We start from the raw sequence: 27,262 nt of genomic DNA, 5'->3' as shown, positions 1-27,262 counted from the left end.
TCACTACAAAAGAATTAAAAAATTTAAAAAAATTAGCAACTACTGGAATTTTCAAAATTTTCGATAAAAAACAAGTTTTTATTCATACCAGAAATTCTGAAATTCTGGTAAAAAATAAAGTGTTTATTATTGAGAATGTATCAAGTGGAGTAGTGTGGGTAATAGTCTCACATTGATTGGAAATATGGAGACTTGAGCATTTATAAGTGACATAATTCATCTACCTATCACCTTAAGGTTTTGGGTGAATATATGGTGTGTCTCTCACAAAGATGTTGCTATAAAAAGAAGTCTCACAATGTTAAATGCATATCATACATACACAAAATTGCAAGACTTCGAAACATTTTTTCAAATATACAAATTTATAATTCTCTTAAATATCTTAAATTTTATTTTTAATCTCTTAAAATATTTTGTTTAAAAAATAATCCTCTTAAAAAATTTAATCCACACTTTTAATTCCTAATATTATCACTAATTAAGTTGATAAATTGTAATAGGGAGCAAAAGATTTGATGAAAAAATTTAAAAGATTATAAAATATTTGAAGAGACTAAAAACGAAATTTGAGATATTAATAAAGATCACAAACATATTTAATCCTTAATTATATCAAATAAATATTATATTAATTGTATCAAATAGAGTTAATCCGTCCTTATTTTTAGAAAAAGGTTCACTTTTTAAATACATTAAATAATTAATGTATTTAGACGATATTCGACTCTAATACATTAATTACTAATTCAATACATCTAAAAGTTTTTTCTTATATTAAGACCATAGAGTAACCTAAGACCATTTGATTGAAATGGCAGGAGTCTTTCAATCTTAACCAAATGTTTTGTGTTCGAATTCAGCTTTAGACATGCATCAATGTTAAATCTCTTGAAAGAGAGTTTTGCCGCCTCCCGTCCAACCATAGAGTACTTTATAAATATTGCCGCACAAAATGTAGATTATAACTGAAGTACACTGAAATGTTTCCTTTATTATTTACAGAACTGACTAACTAAAAACGAGTACCTTAAATACAGATGTCTTCTAAAATGGATCTGTCTTTGAGTTAAATAATTAAGTAAATAGACACATCCATCTTTGAATTAATTTATAATAAAAAACGGATACCCTATTCACTCACTTTGAAAAGAAAGAAATTCTCTATATAGATTTCAGAATGCCACCAACACATTCGTTAGATTACTAGTTCTCTGCATCTAGAATACCCTGCAAGAACAACTTATCTGGTTACCAAAATGAAAATAGAAATACAATTATACACCGAAAATCATTAGATTGAATTGAATTGAATCACCACCACCTTGATGATCATAATGGCCGCATCCTTGTGCAAAACCTCGTTATACTCATGACAAGCAAAGCTCTACAAAATATAACAACTTTATGAAAACTGAATGCCAAAGATGGATACAATTTAATTACTTGGAAAATGTTTGATCCAGACCTGAATACAATTAGGGCAACCTACTTCGGCCGAACAGCGGCAACATGTGAGCACTTCTAGAGCAGCTGCCAGGAACTTTGTGAAGTGAGGTTGAGCCTATCAAACAAAAATAGTAATAATGAAACCAAAACGTTGACATTGATTGGCAACTGAAAAGATTGTTAGCAAAAAAACATAAAAACATCATGTAAGTATTACAACAAGAGTTTTTAGCAAAATAGAAAGTTTGCTACATGAATCAATTGATGTCGTAATACATTTTCACATATTATCTACCTGTACTGAAATTCCAGACCCTCCAGGATGTTGATCATATATTAAGATTCTTTCAGGATAATATCGGCTGTCATGAGGATTCGGACACTCAGGAGCCAAATCAGACAAGTTGCACATTATATGTCTGCAAACACAGATGTCCTTATATATAAACATGATGAACAGAAATAACAGTTTGATCAATAGAAAAGAGGAACAGATTTAACTTCATAAACCATTATAGCAAGACAGCATGTAATACAGACTGTTCAAATAACAATTTTATTTGTCATGTTAACTTTGGTCAACAAAAGGTCCAGAGTGCAGAAAAAGCTGCGCTCCTTCCTCCAAATACATGTATAAACCCAATAAAACAGGAAGTGTTTACAAGCACAAAGACAACCAGTTATTCAATCATTACCAACAACAAATTTTATGTAAAAGATAAAATATGTTACTGATGCCAAAATATGTTAAAATATGTAAAAGATAATGTGAAATATAAACAATCTACACAACACGGTGGAAGGAATAAGGCTTCTCTATATCATGTTACTGATGCCAAAATTTTATGATTAACACTTATATGAAACTTACAAAGGCACTACGTGTAAAACAGCATGAGAAGCAGCATGCAAACCTCCACGGAAATCATAATTTTGCTTGGCCACTGCTTCTTTTATTGATTGTGGCACAGGAACCCAGACTGCCTTTTAACAGAGAAAGAGCACACTAAAGTTAAAACAAAGACATGTCATATACAGATAATAAAAAGAAAGCTGCCATAAAAAATCCTAACAGTGCCTAAGTTCACCTGTGACTTGTATGAGTACTGAGGAAGTGCTAGATCAACAGCATCAATGATTTGATTGCTTCCTTTCCGAATACGATAAAATCCAAACCAAGTAGTTGTCACTTGACATACATTAGCACGCACATTTGTTTTTGGAAACATGATGGAATCAATTACTGGATACGCCTGGGAATAGGACGGACATAAGTTCTCAAACGCCTAAACATCACTAGCATTATCCATCAGATATAAGGTGAAAGGGTACGTTTTAAACTCAATGCAAAAAGAGACTTTTCAGTGAATTTAAGGATAATATAGGTTTTCAATATTCCATTAAATGAGGGAGCCTTAATTGGCTAGATTTTAATCGATTATACTTTTTAGCAGCTTTGGTGACATAATATTTCAGAAGTATATTTTTCCTATTAGAATATGTCAAGCATTAATGCTAGCATTATATCGAGAATAAGATCTAAAGACTAAACTCCTTGTCATTTGTTAGTGTTACTAGCACTTTATGAGATTATTTGGAGAACCGAATTAAAGAGTAGAAATTTGTTAGAGGATCCACAAGAATTTCAATTGATAATTAAATGTCTGTTAAAATTCATCAGAGTGTGTTGCTAGCATTACTAGTGAAATTATTTGCACAACAAAACTTAAAGAATTGAAATTTGGAGGTATGCAACAAATAAAGTTAGGTTTTGAAAATCAAACATCAAAGAACCATTCAAATTAAAATTGGTTGTCACTATTTTCGAGAGAAATAGGTTAAAAAGATAACGCAAAGAATTTCTATAAAACTGAAGATCACATACAATATTACCCCCAATGACATGGATATCGGTGTAATCACGAGTCTTTGTATAATACTTTAGATCAGCCTCTTTACAGAAAGCAGTTTTGCTAGATAGATCTAATTTTTCAACCAAATAGGTTTTCCCCTGGCGCAAGTACACTGCACCTTCGTAAACCTGAATCAAGTACAGTATAAATACACAATAAATCTAGAAATGTATCAGAGTCCTTTGTTCATATTAGTAGAAGTCAATACCTGAAAGAAAGCCTTGCTTTCCTCTATCTCTTCTAGGACTTCATTCTTTTTCTGATCTATGACACTGTACCTAACAGTTTCTATTGCTCGGATATTGACTGCTTGTGAAGGTAATTTCTGGAGGGAACAAGGTTCCGTGAAAAACAAGAAAAAAATTGTCATCCTGCAATATTTAAATATTTTGAAGAAGTTCATGTACCTCAGGACCAATGTAGTTCCAAATTCTAGAAGAATCAGACAGATCAGGACATAAATATCCTCTATCTTTTAGAGAATTCAAAACACTCTCTAAGCAAGCACCAAAATACTCCTCATCATACTGCACACTCAGAGGGTGTTCATGAGCTGCACAGACCAAATGCTGTTCAAGAACCTGGAAAGAGTCTGTTGTTATTAGCACAAATCGTTCCATTTGTTAAAAACAGTATAAATAATCTTAAAAATACTATTTTTAAACACTAAGAACCTGCTTGTTTTGAGTATCAATATGACAGCATTCGATTGGTCTTTCAAAAAGTTTTCGAGGATTTTTCATGAAGTATTGATCAAGCGGTCCACCAAATGCAACATATATAGCAAGAGATGGTCTATCTCTCCTCCCACCCCTACCAGCTTGTTGCCACAAGCTAAAATACAAAATATTTATTGGAAAATAAAAGGAATCAGACAACCTCGCACACAAGAAGCTATTAAAAAGGACAAGTAAGAATATCAAAGAATAAGAGAAAATACCTTGCAATACTACCAGGAAATCCTAGATGCAGAGTGACATCAATTTCTCCAACATCAATGCCCAACTCAAGAGCATTGGTCGCAGCAACGCCGTAAATTTTACCACTAAATAAAGCACTCTCTATTTTTCTTCTTTCCTGTCAATGTGAAGAAGCCAGTATTGAGCCCCATACATACCTTAATCACTGGAGAATCAAACTGAGTTTATTCTTAATGAAATGGAATACTAAAAATATTTCCAATGATAAAAAAGAAGGCAAAGACCGAAAAACTGACAACATAAGGACTTCATTAGTGATAAAATCAGAGCATATTAGACACCTGTTCCTACCCTAGGATAATAATATTTTACCTCTGCCATTTCAAGTATCAGTTACATTAACATGGCATGCAGACATATTGTATGCACACACAGACGCGCGCTATTGCGCAAACACATAAAATGCAAGAGTAGAAAAGACAGTGGGGTAAAATTGACCTCTGCAATGTAGCCACCACGATATGCACATATGGAATCCAGTAGATGCGGGGCTGTCTCATGAAGAATCTCACGCCTGTCATTTTAAATCACTTCATTTCAATTGCAAGAGAACCTTCCTTTTTTAAGAACTAAAAAACCATTAACTTGAGCTCCAAAATGGATATTAGATATAACAAACAAAATTTAGGAAAAAGTAAAACAAACAATTCTATCCCAACATCAACTCTATCAAACTACACAAGTTGATGGAATCGAGTTTACATACGCATAGGATAAAACAAGCTCACAAAGCTTCCGTGATTTACAAAATGCAATGCAGCGAAGACCATGCTGAACCATTTCAGCAAGAAGGCGTGAAACATCCACAATAGGGCTGCATAAGGAACAGGGCACAATGCATTAAAACCTCAGATATGCAAGAATACGACAAACTGAGGAAATATGATAGAACCCGGAACTTTTAAGTGATGAAATGAATTTTATTGCCTCGAAATGGCGAGCCTCAAGCTCTTACAATGGTGGAAAACAGAAAATACAATGCATAAACCAGAGCTCTACAAACTCCTAAACCAGAGAGTAACTCTCCTAACAAACTTTCAAACAATATTTCTGAATATCTCTCAACTCCCCTTCCCTCTCTCTCTCTCTCTTATAACAGACATTTCTTAAAATTCAGGGAATGTCTTAACTAACTCTTAATGGACTAAGGCCCAGACTCAGGATCCTATCAAAATGTGTACATAAACTTAAACTTATTCGGTATCAAATTTTCAATTTTACACAGTTTCTTAAGTTGATTTGATGGTAAGTACTACATTCATACGATGGACATTATAAAATATGCATAACTCTCATCACTAACAAATCCAAAAGAGACTTAGTGCAATAACATGAAAAGTAAAACAACAAGGGGAGAAAAACTACATATTAGGAATTTCTGTAAATATTCTTAGGAATATTCTTTGAATATTCTTGTATTATGTATATATCATTTTCTTATATAGTTATTCTTATTTTAATGTTAGTATCAAGTAAACAATTTAGGATCTCTGTAATTAATTTAGGATTCTATCTCTACCTCTATTTAAGAGAGAGAAATCCATGCACAAATTAATACAATTGAGAATTATTCTTGTCTCGGTTCTTTCAACTCTATCCATGTCAATGCTCTTTTTGAGATTGTTGAGATATGAGAATTAGACAAGGAATGAACTCCATTATTGTGAGACCATGAAGAAAAAATATCATAGAGTTGTTATGAAGCTTGTTTAGCATTTTTTTAAAGATTGTCACTGGTCATGATTAACTTCTTCAATGGTCGACTATGCTAGGTCATGGTACATCAGTTAAAATGTCACCAATCACCATATTGTATACGACATAATACAGACATTAAACATCACCTAGGCAGCACTTCAAGTCTTCTACAATATGTCTTCTAAGAACAAAAGTGAGCCGATAGTTTTGGGTCAAAGGACTTCCGTGGGAGAGGAACCAACTGACAACTAGTGGGGTTACTGTAAAGTTTTTACCTATTTTGTTTGACCCGCTTTCTTACCCGACCCGTTTCACATACCCATTTAGCCTCCTATGACGAATAAGAACAACAGGTGGTTTTTCCCATCACAGGCATATACCGGATCCAACCATAGCAAACAACCGCAACCTGAGTCGGACGGTGGCCGCGGAAACGGAGATGGCGTACGAGAGGAATCGTCGGTGGTCACAAACAGTGGCAATAATGACGGCAACAATTAAAATAGTAACAACATTGTTTTGGACAGTAATGACGGCAACAATGGAAACAAGAACAACATTGTTTTTGGTGACAGCTATTCCAACATAGACGGTAATGATCAAGAGGGTTCCTCATACTCCCTCAAGGTCAATATCTCTAAAATGAATGAGAATAATTATAATGAATGGGCTCAAACCGTTCGGTTGGTATTGGATAGCAAAAGGAAATTTGGTTTCTTAACAGGAGCAGTAGCTGAACCAGCAACAAAAGACCCTCGTTACAAACAATGGAACTCTGAAAACTACTTGATTATTGCGTGGCTGGTAAGCTCTATGGAAACTGGAATAGGTAAGCCTTACATGTTTTTACCTTCCGCAAAGGATGTGTGGGAATCTGTTAATGAAACATACTCAAAACTCCTCCAAAAATTTTGGTTTAAAATCTAAGTTATGGCATGCGAAACAATGATGAGAATTGGAGGTGTATAACAGACAGTGTTTTGTTTCTCAAGCGGCAAGAAAATGATCATGTATTCATGTTTCTTGTTGGGCTCAATAAAGACCTTGATGAGGTAAGAGGTAGAGTTTTAGGAAAAATACCATTGTCAACTCTTCGTGAAATTTTTGCAGAAATAAGATGGGAAGAGGCACGACAAAGAATTATGATGGGCAAGACACCACGAAGCTCTGAATCTGAAGGGTTAGCTTTGGCTACTAGGAACCTTGACGAGGGAAAAAGATCAGACAAAGTTCCTTGGTGTGATCACTGCAAGCGTGAATGGCATACACGTGAAACTTGTTGGAAGCTCAAAGGCAAACCTCTAACCGGAAGAAAAAAGGTGGTCGTGCATTTCAAGCTAGAATTCTAATCAAGGGCATCAATCCCCTCCAACTCAGCTTCCACTCACTACGGAACAACTAGACAGACTGTACAAACTCCTCGAGTCTCCAACCCCTTCTTGCTCTATAGCAACAAAAGGTAATTCTGCATTTCTTAGTGTCAGTCTTATTCATACTTGGATAGTAGATTCAGGTGCCTCTGATCACATGACAGGTGAATCTACTTTATTCTTGTTAAGAGTCCCACATCGGACAATAGAAGGCCTGAACATGTGCTTATAAGTGGGGACAATCCTCACCCTACTAACCGGTTTAAACCGGTTTTGTAGGGTTGAGTTAGGCTCAACCACATTTCTTAACATGGTATCAAGAGTCTCGTTTAAGATCCGGTGGACCACCTGCTATCAGGTTTCCGCTATCGGGCCACCTACCATTTATTTCCACGCTCTAATTGCCGAGTCCTGGGCGTGAGGGGGTGTATTAAGAGTCCCACATCGAACAATATAAGACCTGAACATGTGCTTATAAGTGGGGACAATCCTCACCCTACTAACCGGTTTAAACCGGTTTTGTAGGGTTGAGTTAGGCCCAACCAGATGTCTTAACAATTCTCTTCATATAGTCCAAGTGTAGGTAATCAAAAAAATAAAAATCGTAGATGGCTCATTTTCAATCATTGTAGGTAAAGGATCAGTTGTGTTGTCTCCAATGTTAACTCTTAAAAATGTCCTTCATGTTTCAAATTTATCGTGTAATTTAATGTCTGTTAGTAATTAGCTCCAGATATAAATTGTCAAACTAATTTTTTCCGATCTCACTGTGTATTTCAGGATTTGAACTCGGGAAAGACGATTGGCAATGCTAAGGAAAGTGGAGGACTCTATTACCTTGACATTTGACCTGCATCACAACTACCTTCAAAAACAATAAGTTTCTGCTTTGAGTCTTTTTCTGTTTTGAATAATAAAGATGACAACATTATGGTATGGCATTTAAGATTAGGTCATCCTAGTTTTCGTTACTTAAAACACTTGTTTCCTAAGTTATTTCACAATAAGAGTTTTTCTTCGTTTAAATGTGAAGCATGTGAGTTTGCAAAGCATCATCGTTTCTATTGAATTAGGAGAGACTAAGAGACATTTAGGTTAAACCGTATGTTTTAAAAGCACTACGGAGACTTTATTATATATAGAGAGATTACAACTAATTACATGATATAGTCGATGTGGGACTATTCTATATACAAATATTCTAACACTATGTATTTACAAATATCAACACTCCCCCTCAAGCTTGAGCATATAAGTCAAATGCACCAAGCTTGTTACATATATAATTAGTTCGGGGACTTCTCAGAGATTTTCTAAACACGTCTGCCAATTGATCATTAGAATTGACAAAGCTTGTGACGACTCGATCTTCTCTCTAACAAAGTGACAGTCTATCTCAATATGTTTGGTCCTCTCATGGAAGACTGGATTTGAAGCAATGTGCAATGCAGCTTGATTATCACAAATAAGTGTCATTGGTCTTGCTTCTTCAATTTAAAGTTCCTTGAGCAACTGCTTTAACCAAATAAGTTCACATGTTGCCATTGCCATGGCCCTATACTCTGCCTCGGCGCTTGATCTTGCAACTACGTTTTGTTTCTTACTTTAACCAAATAAGTGGGTCAACCGGGTAAAGCACGGCAAAAAGTTGTCTCTTAGTAGGCTCTAGATACCATATTGAATTAGGAGAGACTAAGAGATATTTAGGTTAAACCGTATGTTTTAAAAGCACTACGGAGACTTTATTATATATAGAGAGATTACAACTAATTACATGATATAGTCGATGTGGGACTATTCTATATACAAATATTCTAACACTATGTATTTACAAATATCAACAGTTTCCAATTTTCAATACAGCCTTATAAACCATCAAAACGTTTTCTATTATTCACAGTGATGTTTGGGACCCTAACCGTACAAGTACACTCTCTCTCAAAAAATAATTTATCACATTTATAGATAACCATACAAGAGTATGTTTGGCGTACTTGTTAAAGGGGAAATCAGATGTTTGTCAGGCTCTAAAGAACTTTTTTTCAACGGTGCAGAACCAATTTAAAACAAATATCTAAGTCTTTAGAAGTGATAATGGCAAAAAATATTTTAACATTATCCTGGATGATTTTTTTTTTAAAAATGGGATTATACATCAAAGTTCATGTCCTAATACTCCTCAACAAAATGGAATGGCCGAAAGGAAAAATAGACATTTACTAGAGGTTGCTAAAGCTCTACTTTTTTCGAATAAAGTACCAAATTATTTGAGGACATGAGTTTTTAAATAACTTATTCTTTGTCAGTATCACAAAATTTGAAGACTTTTACACCTGCACCAACAGGAAATGGCCATGATTCTTTATATGACCCTACTCCTGTTATGAGTAAGAAACCTTGTGAATCCGAGCCTATATTTTCTCTTGTAGAAAACAATGAGAATCCTGAAAACGATGATAATGATTATCTAATTGAAATGTCACAAAATAGTGAGTCACTTCAAGAAAACAGATTTGAATTAGGAAACAGGACTTGGAAACAGATTTGAATTAGGAAACAGGACTTGGAAAGGAAAGGTTTTTATGAAAAAGTACCATAAAGGAAGGGATGAGTCCACATCTCAACACTACCTGGAATATGAACTGGGGAATGATCAACATTGCTATTTTATTTCTGATTTTATTATTTTCTTTAATACTACTTTTATTTTTATTTATTTTCCTTTATCCTCCATTAAGTATAATAATTATATCTTCACTATATAAACTAGCCTAAGGTTGAGGAATAATATACAACAACTTTTACATATTTTTTCCAATACATGAAAGCCATGAGGAGAAAAATGAAGGTGACTACCAAGACGAATGATCAGGTTATTGAAACCCCAGAATTGACAAAGAAGGTGCCACAAACTTGTTAGAATTGATAATGGACCAACAAACAGTGGGGAGGGCGGCGTGTAGCATATATGCACCATTCAAACTTTTTAAGAGTGAATGGGTATGAGAGTGCTTGGCCAAAGCTTCTCTGAGAGTGGTATGTGGGATGAATAATGGGATAGTATTGAATAGTTAGGTGTGTGATAGTTAAAAATCGAGATCCTACCTATAGTCGGGAAAGGGAGCCAAGATCATAAATCATGGGATTGTAAAACAGATTGTAGCATCGACAAAATTTAAAACTATATATGTAGACACATGCTGGAAACACTTAAGCTTACTTAAAATTTAAAATGGGTTCCAACAGTCAAACATAATGTGCTTATGTTAACAACTAAGTTATCTAAATAAAGAACATAACCATCGGTCAATCCTCACCTCTAAAGCTACCTTTGGGGTTCAGGCCTAAAACCCAAATTTTAAGATGTTATCGGTGCTTGTCCTGGATATGCTATTGAGTCACCCGCAATTGTCCACACACTTTATATGTCCAATCCTCAACATGAGACAGTGTTGTTAGTAGTCAATGGTATTTTTCCATGTTCTAAAAGATGTACAGTCCTAAGTGTGAGGGTGGTGTGATGAGATCCCACATCAACTACTGATACGGCCAAAATAATTCTCATAAGGCTTACACAATCATCACCTCTTGAGCTAGATTGTTAGGTTGAGTTAACCCTTAAACAAAAATCTTAAGGGTCACAATGCACCTCTCAATTTTAACTACCTGTTACCTGGTACAAGAGCTAAGAAACCACCTTAAACATTGTCTAGTCAACGGGAAAACAAATGACAGCTAATATGTTCTTTTTCTCAAGTCCATCGAACGTGTCTATTTGGTTGAGAGAAATGGTGGGACGGGGAGGGGTTATTTTAAACTTTAGTCATTATTTTGGAGGGGATTTGGTGGGACGGGGAGGGGTTATTTTAAACTTTAGTCGTTATTTTGGAGGAGATTTGAAGGGAGGACAATGCAGCAAAATCCCTCTTGAATCAATTTCAGCTCCTCTCCAATACTCCAATACTAGGACCCTTGGAGGGAAGAGACTATTTTTTAACACACTTACATATACATTGGCTAAAATGTCATGTGAAACATTAAGCGTTTAAAATGTAAATAAGCTTTTTCCCTTTAATTAAAATATTTGCCCTGTCCATGTTTAAACCAAACAAACCCTAAAAACTACTTGATAATTAAGATATGCATTGACTAATATCTGCCGTGATGTCGTAATGTTTTATCATATATCATGTTTCTATCCAACTCTTTAGTCTCTAAATATGTCATAATAGTTTCTCTTATAGTTTTTCTAAACCTTCCTTTGCCTTTAGCAATTTAACTATCCTCCATCTAGTCAACTCTCCTTATCACAAAATCTATAGGTCATCTCTTTATGCACCCAAATCTAAGACGGGTTTCCACCATCTTTTCTATGAAAGGTGCTACCCCAACTCTCTCTAATAATTTCATTTCTAATCTTATCTCGAATATACTTATCACACATCCAACACAACATTCTCATCTCTGATACGCTTAATACATTCTCTTGTTTGTTCTTTACTGTCTAACTTTTTGCCCCATGGAACATCATTGATTTTAAAGTTGTTCGATAAAAAATTTCGCTTCCGTTTGAACAATACTTTCGCATTACATAAAACACTTGAGGCTCTTCTTCATTTCAAATAGTCAGCTTGAGTTTGATGGTTTTCATCTCCTTCTATTTCTCCGTCATTTTGTAATATAACCCTAAAAACTAGGTTGTCGATAGCACGCTATAGCGTAGCAGTACGGGACCTCGGCGCCACGCTTTTGGGCCGCTAGCCGCTATCCGCGATAGCGAAATAGCGGCCGCTATTTGTGAAGTTGTGGCGGCGCAATAGCAGCGCTATAGCGGTTCTGTGACAGTTTACAGACCGCTATTATGAAGATCCGCTATTATGAAGATGAGGGTAATATTGTAAGTTTGAATTTTTTTTTCAAGGCAAATTGGTATTTTCCCTTTTATTTGACTAATATAAAAGCTCTTAGTGATGCTCTAGGTCATTTCCAATTCTCTCTTCACTGAAATCAGCATGCAGTGGATCTAATTTGCCGTTCTCTCTCTCTTCGCAAACTTTCTTCTTTCACGTTCTTCTCAACCTAAAAATCAGCAAGCGGTGGATCTTTCTCATCCATTCTTCCACATTCCTTTTCACCTATTCATCTATTTCTTCACTTTCTCATCCATTCACATCTATTTCTCATGTATTTTGCTGATTTCTCATCTATTTGATTTTGGGAGAAGAGGGTTTGACTTGGGAAGTTGTTGGTAATGCCGCTAGGCTAATGAACCAGCAAGAGTTATTAGAAATAACTCTGGTCTAATGGAGATGAGGAGTTGGAGGTGGAAGAAGAAGAGTTTGAACTTTAATCAAGTGATGAGCAAGATGATATTAATGTGGTAGAACTTAGAAATGAAGATGAGACATATGTGATTTAGTCATTTTGTTTACGTTTATTTACGTTTATAATTTGGTTTAGTCGTTTTGAACACATGATTTGATTTTGATAGGAACTTATATTGTGGTTCGGTTGGAATTTATGTATATTGTTGCAACTTACTTAAGGCATTATGTATGTTGCATTATGTATGTTGTTGGAACTTATTTTAATTATTTTAAGTATTTATGTATTCAGGTTAAGAATTTACCTTACCTTGGTTTTTAAAGCTCGCAATTGCGGTCATCCCGCTATCCGCTATTCTGCTACAGCAATTTGAGGTCCGGCGCGTATTTATGTATTCATGTTAAGAATTTACCTTGGTTTTTAATTTACCTTGGTTTTTAAAGCTCGCAATAGCGGTCACCCCGCTATCCGCTAATTTGCAATAGCAATTTGGGGTCCGGTCCGAGATTAACAACCTAGCCTAAAAATTAGATATAAAACTATTCTTACACTTGCACATAACAACTTAAGCTTTTAGGAATATTGTTTCTTAACATGGTAATAGAGTTTAAGACCAAGTTCAAAATGAAATTCTTGTCTCCATTAACAGCCCAAGGTCATTAAGAGCAATGTATTGGTAAATAATCTATCTTTGAACCAAATACATGCTAGGACTTCTATGTCTTTTGATTGCTCCATATAGCCGACACCACTTTCCGGGAACAAGCTTGATGTTCTATTAGTGTATCAGCCCAGGGTCAAGGTAGCATGCACATTGACCATACTTTGACCCTTAAGAGCACTAGTATGAGATGAAATATTCAAGATATAAATAATTCTTTAAGCTTTCATTAAATATTAGCTTAAGCATTAAGAAAAATTGGTCAATAACACACTTAACACGGGCTGGAACTGTGTTTTCATTGATCAAAGAAAGCAGTCCAAAATAAGCCTGCTTGCATCAAATACACAGTTGCAAAATTTCATATTGTTATACATAGGAGGATTATCACCTTGAACGAACAAAATTTATACTTTCATCTGCCAACTCATCATTATCCATAGAAAAGCGAGCTTTATTGAATATCTGCAGTCAAGTAGCATCAGCATTTGGTTTGTTAAAATATGTCTTCAGTTAGTACAACCGTCTATCAGAGCTACATCGCTTAAATAAAACAACAGAACTTTAACTCACAGCTTTTGGTCGCAAAGCAGGATTCCAAAGGATGAAAAGTTTTCTTGCAGATGGACTTCCATCTTTCTGAAATAACTCCACTTTGGATAAATTTGCAAGTTCCTGGGACATAGAATTTATGGTTACTGCAGCAGTATAGCAGTTTTGAGAAGATTAATAAACAAACTTATAATACTCCCTCCGTCTCATAAAAAGTGTCCAATTTGAACAATTCACGGTTCTTAAGAAAATGATTAGATGTATTGATTTTGATGATAAAACTAATATCATTTACTAGAATACCCCTATTAATTATAGTTAAAAGAATGGTTGAATAAAGTGAAAACTAATAAATAGGGGTATGATTGTGGAAAAATAATAATAAATGCTGCATTGATATTGTAAAAGGACAATTATTTTGAGAAAGAGAAAAAGTGCAAATGAGACACTTTTTATGAGACGGAGGGAGTAACATAAAAGGCAACATCAGCGAGGAAAGAGAGAAGGAAATATCACCGTTTATGCAACTAATTGATGAGTTGGCAAGGGATGGGGAGAGTGGGAGAATTCTACTGTCTTCGGTTATATGATCTGATATTGGGGTGGCACAAAACACGGCAGGAATCAGGAAGAACCTTTGCAAAAGACTAGGAAATCTCTAAGAGCTTGGTATAGTTCTCTTTCCCAGTAAAGCATTAACATAATGAATTTTTCTTTCATTTTTGCTATTTATCTTGTACCTATTATTTGGTATGAAATATACCAATTAAAGAAGCTATGGATGGACACTACACAAGCTGCAATGTTAGCACAAGTGAATAGTTTAGAGAGGAATTTGGCCGATGCAGAAACAAAGGTCAAATGCAGCTGAATGAGATTAGAAACCTCTGAAGAGACAAGTAGAGTGAGAATAGGAGACAGAGAGGGCCAAGGGAGCTAACTAGTTTTAAGTCAAGTTTCTATTTTCTTATTGAAAGTCAAGTTTCATATTAGAAGTCAGCCTCCAATATGTGGCACTGGAGGAAGGTAGTTCTGGGTCTCTATTTTCTTTAGGGCCGATGCTTGTTGGTGGAATAACATAGTTGAGCAATAATTCAAACAATGTAGAGCAAAACTTTGAAAGGTTTGGTGTTGTATTGGGGGCTTTAGAGTATAGTGGGCTAAGTTAGTACCGTCCCCTCCAGTTCCAATCTTTTGATCCCCTCCCGATCCTATGTAAAGTTGGACTCTTGATTTTCACAACATTGAGTGTATTTGCATGTATTGACATGGTACGTGCCGTTACATTAATATGAGGTTAGGGTGATTCATAATCATGTCACGAGATGCCATAAAATTATTGAAAGGAGAATAAAACTATTCTTTTGCATCATCGTTGTCATGATAGTCAGAATCGCGATCCAACTTGTAAGATCGGACGATTTTGCAATCTTGTAACACCCCCCTTCTGTGCCGGAAACGTTTTTTGATAGGCGCGGCAGGATTCGTCGTGAAAACGCATAGAAATGGAGGAATCGCCGAGAAAGCACGATTCTATTCACACCCCAGAAATTTGGGTTCGCAATCGAGTTTACGGCCCGGATCCTGAAAATTACGATCCGGTTCAGAAAAAAAAAAACTAAACAACATTTGGACTTTTTTTTTGGACAGTGTCGTTACTTGAAAGTTGAAACATTTATTCTGCCTAATTAAAATAATTAATCAATACGCACCCACCCACAAATCAATCATTTGTGAAACATCGCAATACAACACCCATAACCAGTGGAACTTATCATATTCATATCCTCACTCCTTGTCTCACGTGAAATACTCAATTCCCTCCTATTGAGTATTTCACTTCTCTATTAAACATTGGCCAAAAAAAGAAAGAGAGAAGAACACTTGAGATGGAGTTTCATGACCTTAGATCTATAATGATGATCGGCTTATGGATGAAAATGAAGACCTTGAAATTTTGGATAAAGGCTTTGTTCAAGTGAATCAAGAACAAATTAAAGAGGATGATATTCTTGTTCATAATTTGCAACATGAACATGATGGAGGCAGAGATGAAAATGAATTTGGGGATGACTTTGAAGGTGAAAATGAAGATGAAGGAGATAATAGAGAAGACAATGAAGATACAGATCGTTGAATTGATGATGCCTTGAGTGATTATGACTAATCAAACATGAATTGTTTGAAAATTGAGTGAATTATCATTAAATTTTCACGTTCTAGTCTGTTGTAGATGTTTCGTTTCTGTTTTGATGCTTTTTCAGTCGTGTTGTAACTGTTTTGGTTTGGTTATTTTTAAATGTTTTAAATGGTTATTTGTTACTGTTTTAAATGTTTGAGTTGTTTCCCGTTGTTTTGAGTTAATTTCTATGTATATTATCATCATAAATTTTGTTTTTTTAAGTAATTTTAGTGTTATTTGAAAAAAAATTCCTAAATTATGTTACTTCATATGTATACTATAAATCTATATGCAATATATATGAATTTCTAAATTTGATAGCATTTTACGATATGTGCTCTCAATTCACGGTCTTAGACCCCTACCAGATCTTGCGTAGGATCTCGAGTTTGACTACCTTGATCATTGTGCATAATGAAAATAGAAAGCTCGTCTCAAGTTTGAATCTCATTGCAAAAACTTTGGAATATGGAAAACAACTTTGAGCATTCTTTCATTGGGAAAATTAATGTGCGTCTTAAAAAATCGTCTATAAAAATGACTAAGTACATGAACTTTAAAACAAAAGTGATACAACTTGGACCCCACATAATGAACAAGATAAACAGGTGAATTTGGCCGATGGTGACCTAACTAACATGACGTACATTCCAAAAACTTCCAGCAAGAGAGACTTGGAACCATTTTCTTCAACTTAATTAAACTTGGATGACCTAGATAGGAATGAATTAAATTTTCCAAATTTGTAGTATTGTAGACCATGGAAGGTGGAGGCCAAAAATACTATAGACCATGTCACCCAGGTAGTCAGACTCGAGATCTTACGCAAGATCGAATAAAGATAACAAGGTCGTGAATCGGAGGATCGTAACACGGATCATAAGATCGTATTAAATTTAAAAATTCATATATATTGCATATAGATTCATAATATGCATATGAAACAACATAAAGAAGGAAAAAAACTTCAGATAACACTAAAATTACTTTTAAAAAATTGAAATTTGGAATGATAATATTCATAGAAACTATTTCAAAACAACTCGAATATTTAAAACAGTAGCAAATAACAATTTAAAACATCTAAAAAGAACCACACCAAAACATTAACACGATTCGAAATAGAAACCAAACAATTCCAGCAGACCAGAACATGAAAACTTTATGATAATTTACTCAATTCCCAAACAATTTATGTTGAAGTTGGTCATAAATAATCACTCGAGGCATCATCAAATTCATGATCTGCATCTTTATTGTCATCTCCATTATCTCCTTCATCTTTATTTTCATCTCTGCCTCCATCATGTTCATCTTCCAAATTATGAGCAGGAATATCATCCTCTTCAATTTGTTCTTGATTCACTTGAACAAAATCTTCATCCAAAATTTAAGTGTCGCCATCTTCATCATCCATAAGTCAATCATCGTCAAATCCAAGGTCATCATACTCCATCTCAAGTGTTCTTTTCCCTTTCTTTTTTTGGCCAATGTTGAATTAGCCATGACAAATACAACATCATTCATCAAGTGTTGTGTATTGAGTACGATAAGGAACTGAATAAAGGAGATGAAGGAACTGAATAGAGGAGATAGAGAAGTGAAATATTGAATAGGAGGCAATTGAGTATTTAACGTGAGGAGTGAGGATATGAATAGGGTAAGTTCCACTAATTATGGGTGTGTATTGGAAAGTTCCATAAATTATTGATTAGTGGGTGGGTGAGTATTGACTAATTATTTTTAAGGTTTTACTTTTTACGGGGTAGTAATTTTTAGGAAATAGGTCGCAAACCCGAATTTCTAGGCTGTGAACAAAATCGTGCTTTCACAGCGATTCCATCGTTTCTACGCGTTTTCGCGGCGATTCCTATTGCGCCTACCAAAAAACGATTTTAGTCATACTCCGGCACGATGGGGGTTTACAAGATTGCAGAATCGTCTGATCCTACGAGTTGGATCGCGATTCTGACTACCATGCATGTGAGTGTGACTCATGTGCCAATTGCCCGCCCCATGCTCAATTTTTGTATGCAAAATAATTAGTAGTAAAGGGGAGAGAGCAATCAAAAGTTAGTGAGCTGATTAACAGAAATTAAAAGAAATTAAAATTAAAGAGAGAATACAGCACAGAGCAAATAAAGTTTAAGGAAAATGAGAAATCTCAACTGAGTTTCTCTTCTTTTCGGTTTTTGTTGAAGATTAGCACATATCAAATCATAATCATTTGATTATGATTTGTTAAGCTGTTACAAAACAGTGGTGTAAATAGATTTATTCTCTATTATTATTATTTCCTTATTTAGGTAGCAGCAATTATAGGGAGTTATTTCTCTGTTTATTAACAAGTTAGTACAGTTTGTTGTATCCTATTTATACCTTACAATGTAATAGTTCCTATGACAATGAAATATACAATATATTTCTATATGGTATCAGAGCACAAGATCTGAACCATCCCTAAATCGTGACACCACCCATGGCAGATACTAAAGCAGAAAATTCAGCCAACAGTTTGGCTGAAGGACATGCTCTTCCTATCACTGGTCACAAATTGAATGGCCAGAATTACAATCAATGGGTGCGCTCAGTCAAAATCTACCTTCAAGGAAAAGGGAAGGAAGGTTATATCACAGGAGACTCCAAGTGTCCAAAAAAGGGGGATTCAAACCTCGAAAAATGGCAACTAGAAAACAGTCTAGTAATGTCATGGCTGTTAAACACCATGACAAATGAAATTGGAGAAAATTTCATGTACTATGACACTGCCAAAGAGATGTGGGATGCCGTAAATGAAACCTACTCTAATGTCGACAATACATCTGCAATTTTTGAAATCAAGAGCATACTCCATGATTTGCGTCAAGATGACCGCTCAGTCACAGAGTATTTTAATACTCTCAATCGTCACTGGCAGCAACTGGATGTATATGATGAAGTTGAATGGAGTTGCACAGAGGACAAAAAGAAGTACAAAGAATTGGTGGAGAAAGATAGAGTCTACAAATTTCTATTAGGTTTGAACACAGAACTTGATGAAGTTCGTGGGAGAATCCTTGGAACCAAACCTCTTCCAAAAATTCGAGAAGCATTCTCGGAAATACGAAGAGAGGAGAGCAGGAGAAAAGTGATGCTTGGAAAATCCAGTGCAGTCCCATCTATAGAAGGATCTGCAATGGCAGCAAGGGGAGATCAGCGTTCTTTCCAAAAGAAAACTCGGCCTTGGTGTGACCACTGCAAGAAACTGGGTCATACCAAGGAGACATGCTGGATCATTCATGGAAAGTCATCAGAGCTAAAATGGACTAAAAACCAGGACAGCAAGGGGAACACAGCTGAGGTAAATTCTCACTCATCACCATTCAACAAGGAGCAAATGGAAGCCTTACAAAAAATGCTTCAACAAACAATTGGTACAGCTACTGTGGCACAAAAAGGTAATCTTTTTCATGCTCTAAACACTAGCATGGGAAAACAAAATTCATGGATTATTGACTCAGGAGCATCTGATCACATGACTGGAGATTTGACTGTCTTTGATAGCTATTCTCCATGTCAAAATAATTCGACTGTTCGAATTGCTGATGGTACCCTTTCTAAGGTCATGGGTAAAGGTTCAGTCATTATTTCACAAAATATTACTCTTAGTTCAGTACTGTATGTGCCTAAACTTGATTGTAACTTGCTGTCCATCAGTAAACTTAGAAAGGATTTGAAGTGTATCACTAAATTCTTTCCTAACCTGTGTGAATTTCAGATTCTGGAGTCGGGGAGGACGATTGGCAATGCTAAAGAATGTGTTGGACTCTATATCCTTCAGGCTGAAGCATCTAAACCAGAATCCGAGGCAACCTCTTGCGCTGTAGTTTCTGCATGTAGTGAAAATTCTGCAATGCTGTGGCACTATAGACTAGGCCACCCAAATTTTATGTACTTGAAAAAAATGCTTCCTAAAGTATTCAATAAAAATCAGAAGTTGTTTCAATGTGAAATTTGTCAATTGTCCAAACATACACGCAACCCCCACCCACCTCAACCATATAAACCTTCCCAACCTTTTTATGTTATTCATAGTGATGTATGGGGACCATCGCGAGTCAGAAATGTAACTGGATCAAGATGGTTTGTCACCTTTATTGATGACCACACACGGATCACTTGGGTCTACCTTATGAAAGACAAATCGGAAGTTGGTAGGATATTTGAATGTTTCCATACCATGGTGCAAACACAATTTCAAAGCAAAATTAGACTGCTTATGAGTGATAATGGTCGTGAGTACTGTAATTCTGCACTAAGCTCATACTTTACGCAACATGGAATAATACACCAAACCTCATGTGTGGATACACCTCAGCAGAACGGGGTTGCCGAGAGAAAGAATAGACACCTCCTAGAAGTAACCCAATCTCTCATGCTAGCTACAAATGTCCCTAACCATTTTTGGGGAGAAGTTGTCCTCTCTGCAACCTATCTAATAAACAGAATGCATTCCCGAATCCTTAACTTTCATACGCCTTACTCCACTCTCCAAACCTTATACCCAACCAATCGCATCCTTACATCTATTCCTTTGAAAATATTTGGATGCACAACCATTGTCCATAATCTTGATCCCCAACGCAGTAAACTTGACCCGAAATCCATTAAATGCATATTCCTCGGCTACTTTCCTCACCAAAAGGGATACAAATGTTATTCACCTAAAAACAAAAAATTCTACCACACCATAGATGTAACTTTTTTTGAGAATCAACCATATTATCCCAAAGTTGGCATTCAGGGGGAGAACATCTATCCAATTGAAGTGGTAGAATCCCAACTTTTGGAACTTAAGCTAACTGAACCCAAACTCACTGCAGAGGCATCAAAACCTACACCTGAACCAAATGAAAATGCAACAGAAACTGCAGAACCTACACATGGACCAGAAGAAACTACGTTAGAAAATGTAGAGGAAATTGCAGTAGAAACTACAGCCCCTACAACAGAAACTGCACCAGAAAACAACGTGAAAGTGTACTCCAAAAAGAGCAAGAAGGGAATAGAGTCCTGCACAGCTCCAAGGCAGAACCAGGAATCCTCCAAGACTCTAGAAAATGACGTTCCCTCAGGTAATACTGCTCCTAACTCTGTGAATGTTGATGACATTAATATTCCTATTGCTTTGAGAAAAAATGCAAGATCGTGTATTAAACATCCCATTGAAAGATTTGTATCTTATGGAAAATTGTCCCAGAGTTACAAGACGTTTGTAACAGCCCTTGACAATACACATATTCCAAACAACATCCATGAGGCACTCCAAAATTCTGAATGGGCAGCAGCCGTAACTGAAGAGGTTCAGGCCTTAATTAAGAATGGCACTTGGGAGAGGTTCAGGCCTTAATTAAGAATGGCACTTGGGAGATCACAAACCTACCATCAGGGAAGAAACCGGTAGGATGCAAATGGATATTCTCCATGAAGTATAATGCAGATGGGAGTGTAAATCGGTACAAAGCTTAACTTGTAGCAAAGGGATTTACTCAATCATATGGAGTAGACTATGAAGAGACTTTTGCACCGGTGGCCAAACTGAACTCAGTTAGAGTTATTCTCTCTTTGGCTGCAAATTTAGATTGGCCACTCCATCAACTAGATATCAAGAATGCCTTCTTAAATGGTGACCTAGAAGAGGAAGTTTATATGCAGATTCCTCCTGGACTTGAATCATCCAGCACCGCAAATATGGTGTGCAGGCTCCGAAAATCCCTTTATGGCCTCAAGCAGTCTCCAAGGGCGTGGTATGATAGATTGACTCGAGTTGTAAAGAAAGACGGGTTCAACCAATGCCAATCAGATCACACTATGTTTGTTAAACACTCCATGGAAGGAAAGGTAGCTTTGTTTATTGTTTATGTTGATGATATCGTTATTACAGGAAATGATTATGATCAAATTGATCATTTAAAGGGACTCTTGGCAAAGGAATTTGAAGTTAAGGACTTGGGACAACTGAAGTATTTTTTAGGGATGGAAGTTGCTCGAACAAATGATGGTATCTATGTATCACAAAGGAAATACACCCTTGACTTACTTCAAGAAACTGGAATGCTTGGGTGCAAGGCAGCTAATACACCAATAGAACAAATAAAAGGAAGAGAAGATGAAAGTCCACCAGCCGACAAAGATAGATATCAAAGTTTAGTTGGGAAACTAATCTACTTATCTCACACTAGGCCCGACATTGGGTTCGCTGTAAGCTTGGCTAGTCGCTACATGTCAAATCCAACTGAGTCTAACATGAAAATGGCGAATAGAATCCTCCGATATCTCAAAGGCACACCAGGCCGAGGCCTCCACTTCAAGAGGAATTCAAACAGGGACATTGAAGTTTATACAGATTCAGATTGGGCAGGATGCTCCACAGACAGAAAATCGACTACAGGCTATTGTTCATTTGTGTGGGGGAACCTAGTAACTTGGAGAAGCAAGAAACAATCTGTAGTGGCGAGGAGTAGTGCAGAAGCAGAATTTAGAGTTATGGCCCTAGGTATTTATGAAGGAATGTGGCTTAAAAGCATGCTAGATGAAATCAAAATTCATGTGAACCATTCTGTGAGGATACTATGTGATAACAAAGCTGCTATAAGCATTGCAAAGAACCCAGTCCAACATGATAGAACAAAACATGTGGAAATTGACCAACACTTCATTAAAGAAAAAATTGATCAGAAGATTATAAATATTGATCATGTCCCATCATGCAAGCAAACTGCAGATATCTTAACCAAGGCTCTTCCAAGGAATACTTATGAAAATATCAAATCCAATCTGGGTATGATAGACATCTACCACCCAGATTGAAGGGGAGTGTTGAAGATTAGCACATATCAAATCATAATCATTTGATTATGATTTGTTAAGCTGTTACAAAACAGTGGTGTAAATAGATTTATTCTCTATTATTATTATTTCCTTATTTAGGTTGCAGCAATTATAGGGAGTTATTTCTCTGTTTATTAACAAGTTAGTACAGCTTGTCGTATCCTATTTATACCTTACAATGTAAGAGTTCCTATGACAATGAAATATACAATATATTTCTATATGGTATCAGAGCACAAGATTTGAACCATCCCTAAATCGTGAGTTATAAATGTGTTTATAAATGGAGGCAGTCCTCACTCTACCAACCGGTTTTGTAGGATTGAGTTAGGCCCAAACCACACATTCTTAACATGGTATCAGAGCCTCGTCTAAGATCCGGTGGGCCACCTACTATGGTTTCCGCTATCGGGCCATTTATTTCCACGCTCCAGATGTCCAGTCCTGGACGTGAGGGGGTGTGTTAAGAGTCCCACATCGGACAATATATGGTCTGAACATGTGTTTATAAATGGAGGCAGTCCTCACTCTACCAACCGGTTTTGTAGGGTTGAGTTAGGCCCAAACCACACATTCTTAACAGTTTTGTATTAACTGATTATGAATATTATGAATTACAAGGAGTGTGGTTTATTTATAGACTCACAAGACTAACTAAATTTATTTGTGAGTTTCCAGATTTAGGGATTAGTTAGGCTTAGTAAGTATATTGTGCAGCTAGTGCACAATAGTTACAGTGATACCAAGGTTCTAGAACTTACTAAAGTCAGTTCCTGTAATAATATCTCTGAATTTAGCTTTAGAGCGAACAAGAGTAATACTACAATGTAGAATTTTTTGCTATTAAAATTTTGAGAAATGATAAGTATAGTGGTGCCAAGTTTCTAGAACTTATTAAAGTTGGTTACTTTAACAATACTCTGAATTTAGCTTTAGATCCAACAAGAGTAATATGATATAGAATTTTTTGTTATGATAATTTTGAGAAAAGATAAGGATTTCCAACTATGTTGATCTCTGAAACACCAAAATCCAAGATCTAATAGAAGACAAGTGAGAGATACAAAAGAGAGATTCAAAACATGGCAGATTATAATACAACATGGCGAAAGAGAGATTATAACGAGACTCTCAAAGTAATACGAAGAGAAAAATTGGGAGTGAAAAGATATCGTCGGAATTTGTGTGCAACTAAAAAGAATTGAGTTCCAAAACTCTTGCTAGGTTCAAATTTTGGCAAACTCAACATATAAACATGAACAGGTCAGATCTTGAAGAATGGTAATGATTCAGTCCAATGGAAATATGCAGTTGATCATGGTGATGGTCAAATTGAGGTATTTTCCTAAAATGTTGAATCAGAAGTTGAGTCCTAGGTGCATCCCGTTTTCAATGTGTCCTTGTTGAAGAAATCTCTAACTATCGAGGTTACCAGTCAACCCTTTCCTCCATACTTGGTAGACAATTGGCAATAAAGGTGCAACTAGCTGCAACACTTACAATCTGAACTAAAGTTCTTATCAGGAGGAAAATAATGCTCAACGTTGAAAAATCTTGGGGAACTTGCTTAGATTACACAATCAGATTCCTATTTCCATATTGAGGACAAGGACTGTGTCTTTAGGGGGGTTGGGGGTAGTGGTGGGGTAGATGTGTTGAGATTTGTCTAGAACCATTGGGAGAGATTAGGCAGGCACTTTCTAATTGCTTCTGCTATTTTCTTTCTCTACATTGTATTCATTTTCTTTCCATTTTCCAGATTCAGACCCTGTTATCCCTCATCAGTTTCATACATGTCTAGGACCTGCATTAATACAGGAATTTTCACTCTTAGTATTACTATTTATCTGGTGCCCATTTATGAAAGACGAAGACTCTTGAATTTCTCGGATAAGAACTGCCTCGGAACCATGTACTTTCCCTTTCCTTGATTTCTGTTATTTTCTAGTTGCTCTATTGTAAAGAACTCGTCTTCCATTTCTGAGAAGGCAGTGCAGAGATAGTTGCCATTAAAATTGTTGTTTTCATTTAAGTTTATCAACATAGATACCAGTTTCGATATCCGCATAAATTTATCAGCATAGAATGCTAAGTGTATAGAAAAGTTACTATTTCAGAGAAATATTTACCATAGAATGCTCATGAGGATTCGCAGAAGTAGCTGTAGAGAATATAAAAGAAGGAACAGCTCCATATACTGCAATTGGAAAGGAGACAAACTGCATTCACATTTCAATTTAAAATTTAAATAGAAGTATAGAACAATAAATATGAAGACATTTCCTGAAGCTCCACAAACCATGTGAGCAGAGTCGCCTAAGCCTCCTTAATATAAGAGCAGTATGACATCCAAATGCTCCCTTGTAGGTATGAGTTTCATCAATTACCAGAAACCTAATATGTTAAGAGTGAATGTACTTCTCCGCAATAACAATCCATTAAGAAATATTCCATATAAAAACCAAACTAATTTAGTTTTGATAATCTGATTGAATATACCATAAAGATTACCTTAGATTTGATAAAATCCGGCCAAATAGCCGATGGTGGGGCAAGATTGATATGTGTAGCATATCTGGATTTGTGATTAACTGCAGTAAATATAATATAAAATGAAGCATTTCTCACCATAATTTGTCCAGTCTACAGAAGAAATAATCTGTTACTTATTAAATTACCAGTCTAGAGTTATCACGTAGCCATGTCCTTTCGCTATGAGAAGTGTCACCATCATATATACCAATATTTAAGTCGGCATCAAATTCTTTTGTCATGTGTAACAAAGACCTTAGTTGATCTTGAGCTAATGCCTACAAGCATGGAATCATTTAGTTATAATTACAATAACCTCTAGGCAAAAAATAGTGAGGGAGACGAGACAGGGAGTCTATGACTATCTACAAGGACTTAGAATTTAGAATGGGAAATTAAATAAGACTGAAAACAAACCTTTGTTGGAAATATGTACAACGCACATGAGGATGAATTCTTGAGCAACTCTTCTAGAACAGGCAGGTTGTAGCAAACAGATTTGCCACTTGATGTCATTGTAGCCACAACAACATTCTTCCCGGCAAGGGAGGCTTGAATAGACTCTGCCTATGTAAACCATGCAGCAAAAAATACTTTAGAAACTATAATCTACAAAAGGCACATTTTTACATATTCAACTCATACCTGATGACTATACAATTTGGAAACTCCAATATAATCTAGTGCAGATCTCATTTTTTCAGATAATTCGGCGGGGATCTCACTGTAAATGGCTTTTCTGGCACATATATCTTCAACATGCACAATCTACATTAACCACACATTCATAATTTAGTGACATAAAGAACATCGGGTTGGATTATAAATTGTTAGAATTGTTTTAAATAAATGAATTATGTACTTCAAAATATTAGAGAAATTATAATGGTTGTAATCAAGACTCTATATATATTGTTAAGAAATATGGTTGAGTCTAACTCAACCCTACAAAATCGGTTGATAGAGTGAGAATTGCCCCCACTTATAAACACATGTTCAGGTCATATATTATCCGATGTGGGACTCTTAACACACCCCCGCACGCCTAGGACTGGACATCTGGAGCGTGGAAATAAATGGTGGGTGACCCAATAGTGGAAACCATAGTAGGTGGCCCACCGGATCTTAAACGAGGCTTTGATACCATGTAGAAATATGTTGTATATTTCATTGTGTTTGGAACTCTTACATGTGAGGTATAAATAGAATAGTTGAAAGTTGTACCCTAATTTGTTAATAAACAGAGAAATAATTTCCTATAATTGTTGCTACCTAAATAAGGAAATAGTAATTACCTAAATAAAGAAATAACAATAATAGATAATAATTTTATTTACACCACTGTTTTGTAACAGCTTGACAAATCAGAATCAATTGAATATGATTTGATGTGTGCTAATCTTCAACATGCTCTAAACATTAGCAAGGGAAAACAAAATTCATGGATTATTGACTCAGGAGCATCTGATCACATGACTGGAGACTTGGCTGTCTTTGATAGCTATTCTCCATGCCAAAATAATTTGATTGTTCGAATTGCTTATGGTACCCTGTCTAAGGTCATGGGTAAAGGTTTTGTCATTATTTCACAAAATATTACTCTTAGTTCCGTACTCTATGTGCCTAAACTTGATTGCAACCTATTGTCCATCAGTAAACTTACAAAGGATTTGAAGTGCATCACTAAATTCTTCCCTAACCTGTATGAATTTTAGATTTTAGAGTCGGGG

The 27,262-nt window shown here is 35.7% G+C and overlaps 1 protein-coding gene across 5 annotated transcripts in view; it reads right to left on the bottom strand.

Annotated features, from left to right (window-relative positions):
* Positions 1–958: 958 nt before the first annotated feature.
* Positions 959–27,262, bottom strand: part of LOC127133971 (uncharacterized) — a 39,021-nt gene continuing 12,717 nt past the window's right edge. The window contains exons 7-27 of one of the 5 annotated variants that reach the window (XM_051061770.1): positions 26,178–26,300; positions 25,950–26,099; positions 25,679–25,810; positions 25,512–25,591; positions 25,300–25,394; positions 25,130–25,197; positions 13,970–14,071; positions 13,788–13,861; positions 5,049–5,156; positions 4,781–4,856; positions 4,303–4,439; positions 4,037–4,196; positions 3,770–3,943; positions 3,571–3,687; positions 3,335–3,490; positions 2,538–2,702; positions 2,321–2,433; positions 1,745–1,868; positions 1,469–1,564; positions 1,325–1,387; positions 959–1,230 (exon numbers count right to left, since the gene is read on the bottom strand). In XM_051061770.1, the coding sequence (XP_050917727.1) occupies positions 1,207–1,230; positions 1,325–1,387; positions 1,469–1,564; positions 1,745–1,868; positions 2,321–2,433; positions 2,538–2,702; positions 3,335–3,490; positions 3,571–3,687; positions 3,770–3,943; positions 4,037–4,196; positions 4,303–4,439; positions 4,781–4,856; positions 5,049–5,156; positions 13,788–13,861; positions 13,970–14,071; positions 25,130–25,197; positions 25,300–25,394; positions 25,512–25,591; positions 25,679–25,810; positions 25,950–26,099; positions 26,178–26,300 (2,337 nt within the window). In that variant the 3' untranslated portion in view covers positions 959–1,206. Of the gene's footprint in view, positions 1,231–1,324; positions 1,388–1,468; positions 1,565–1,743; positions 1,869–2,320; positions 2,434–2,537; positions 2,703–3,334; positions 3,491–3,570; positions 3,688–3,769; positions 3,944–4,036; positions 4,197–4,302; positions 4,440–4,780; positions 4,857–5,048; positions 5,157–13,787; positions 13,862–13,969; positions 14,072–25,129; positions 25,198–25,299; positions 25,395–25,511; positions 25,592–25,678; positions 25,811–25,949; positions 26,100–26,177; positions 26,301–27,262 lie in introns of those variants that run through there. The other 4 variants (XR_007807780.1, XM_051061772.1, XM_051061773.1 and 1 more) reach the window with 4 other exon arrangements.

The sequence above is a fragment of the Lathyrus oleraceus genome, chromosome 1 (genome assembly GCF_024323335.1).
Source record: "Lathyrus oleraceus cultivar Zhongwan6 chromosome 1, CAAS_Psat_ZW6_1.0, whole genome shotgun sequence".
NCBI lineage: Eukaryota > Viridiplantae > Streptophyta > Magnoliopsida > Fabales > Fabaceae > Lathyrus > Lathyrus oleraceus.
The sequence above is the reverse complement of the archived record's forward strand: the minus strand, read 5'-3'. Positions and strand labels throughout refer to the sequence as shown.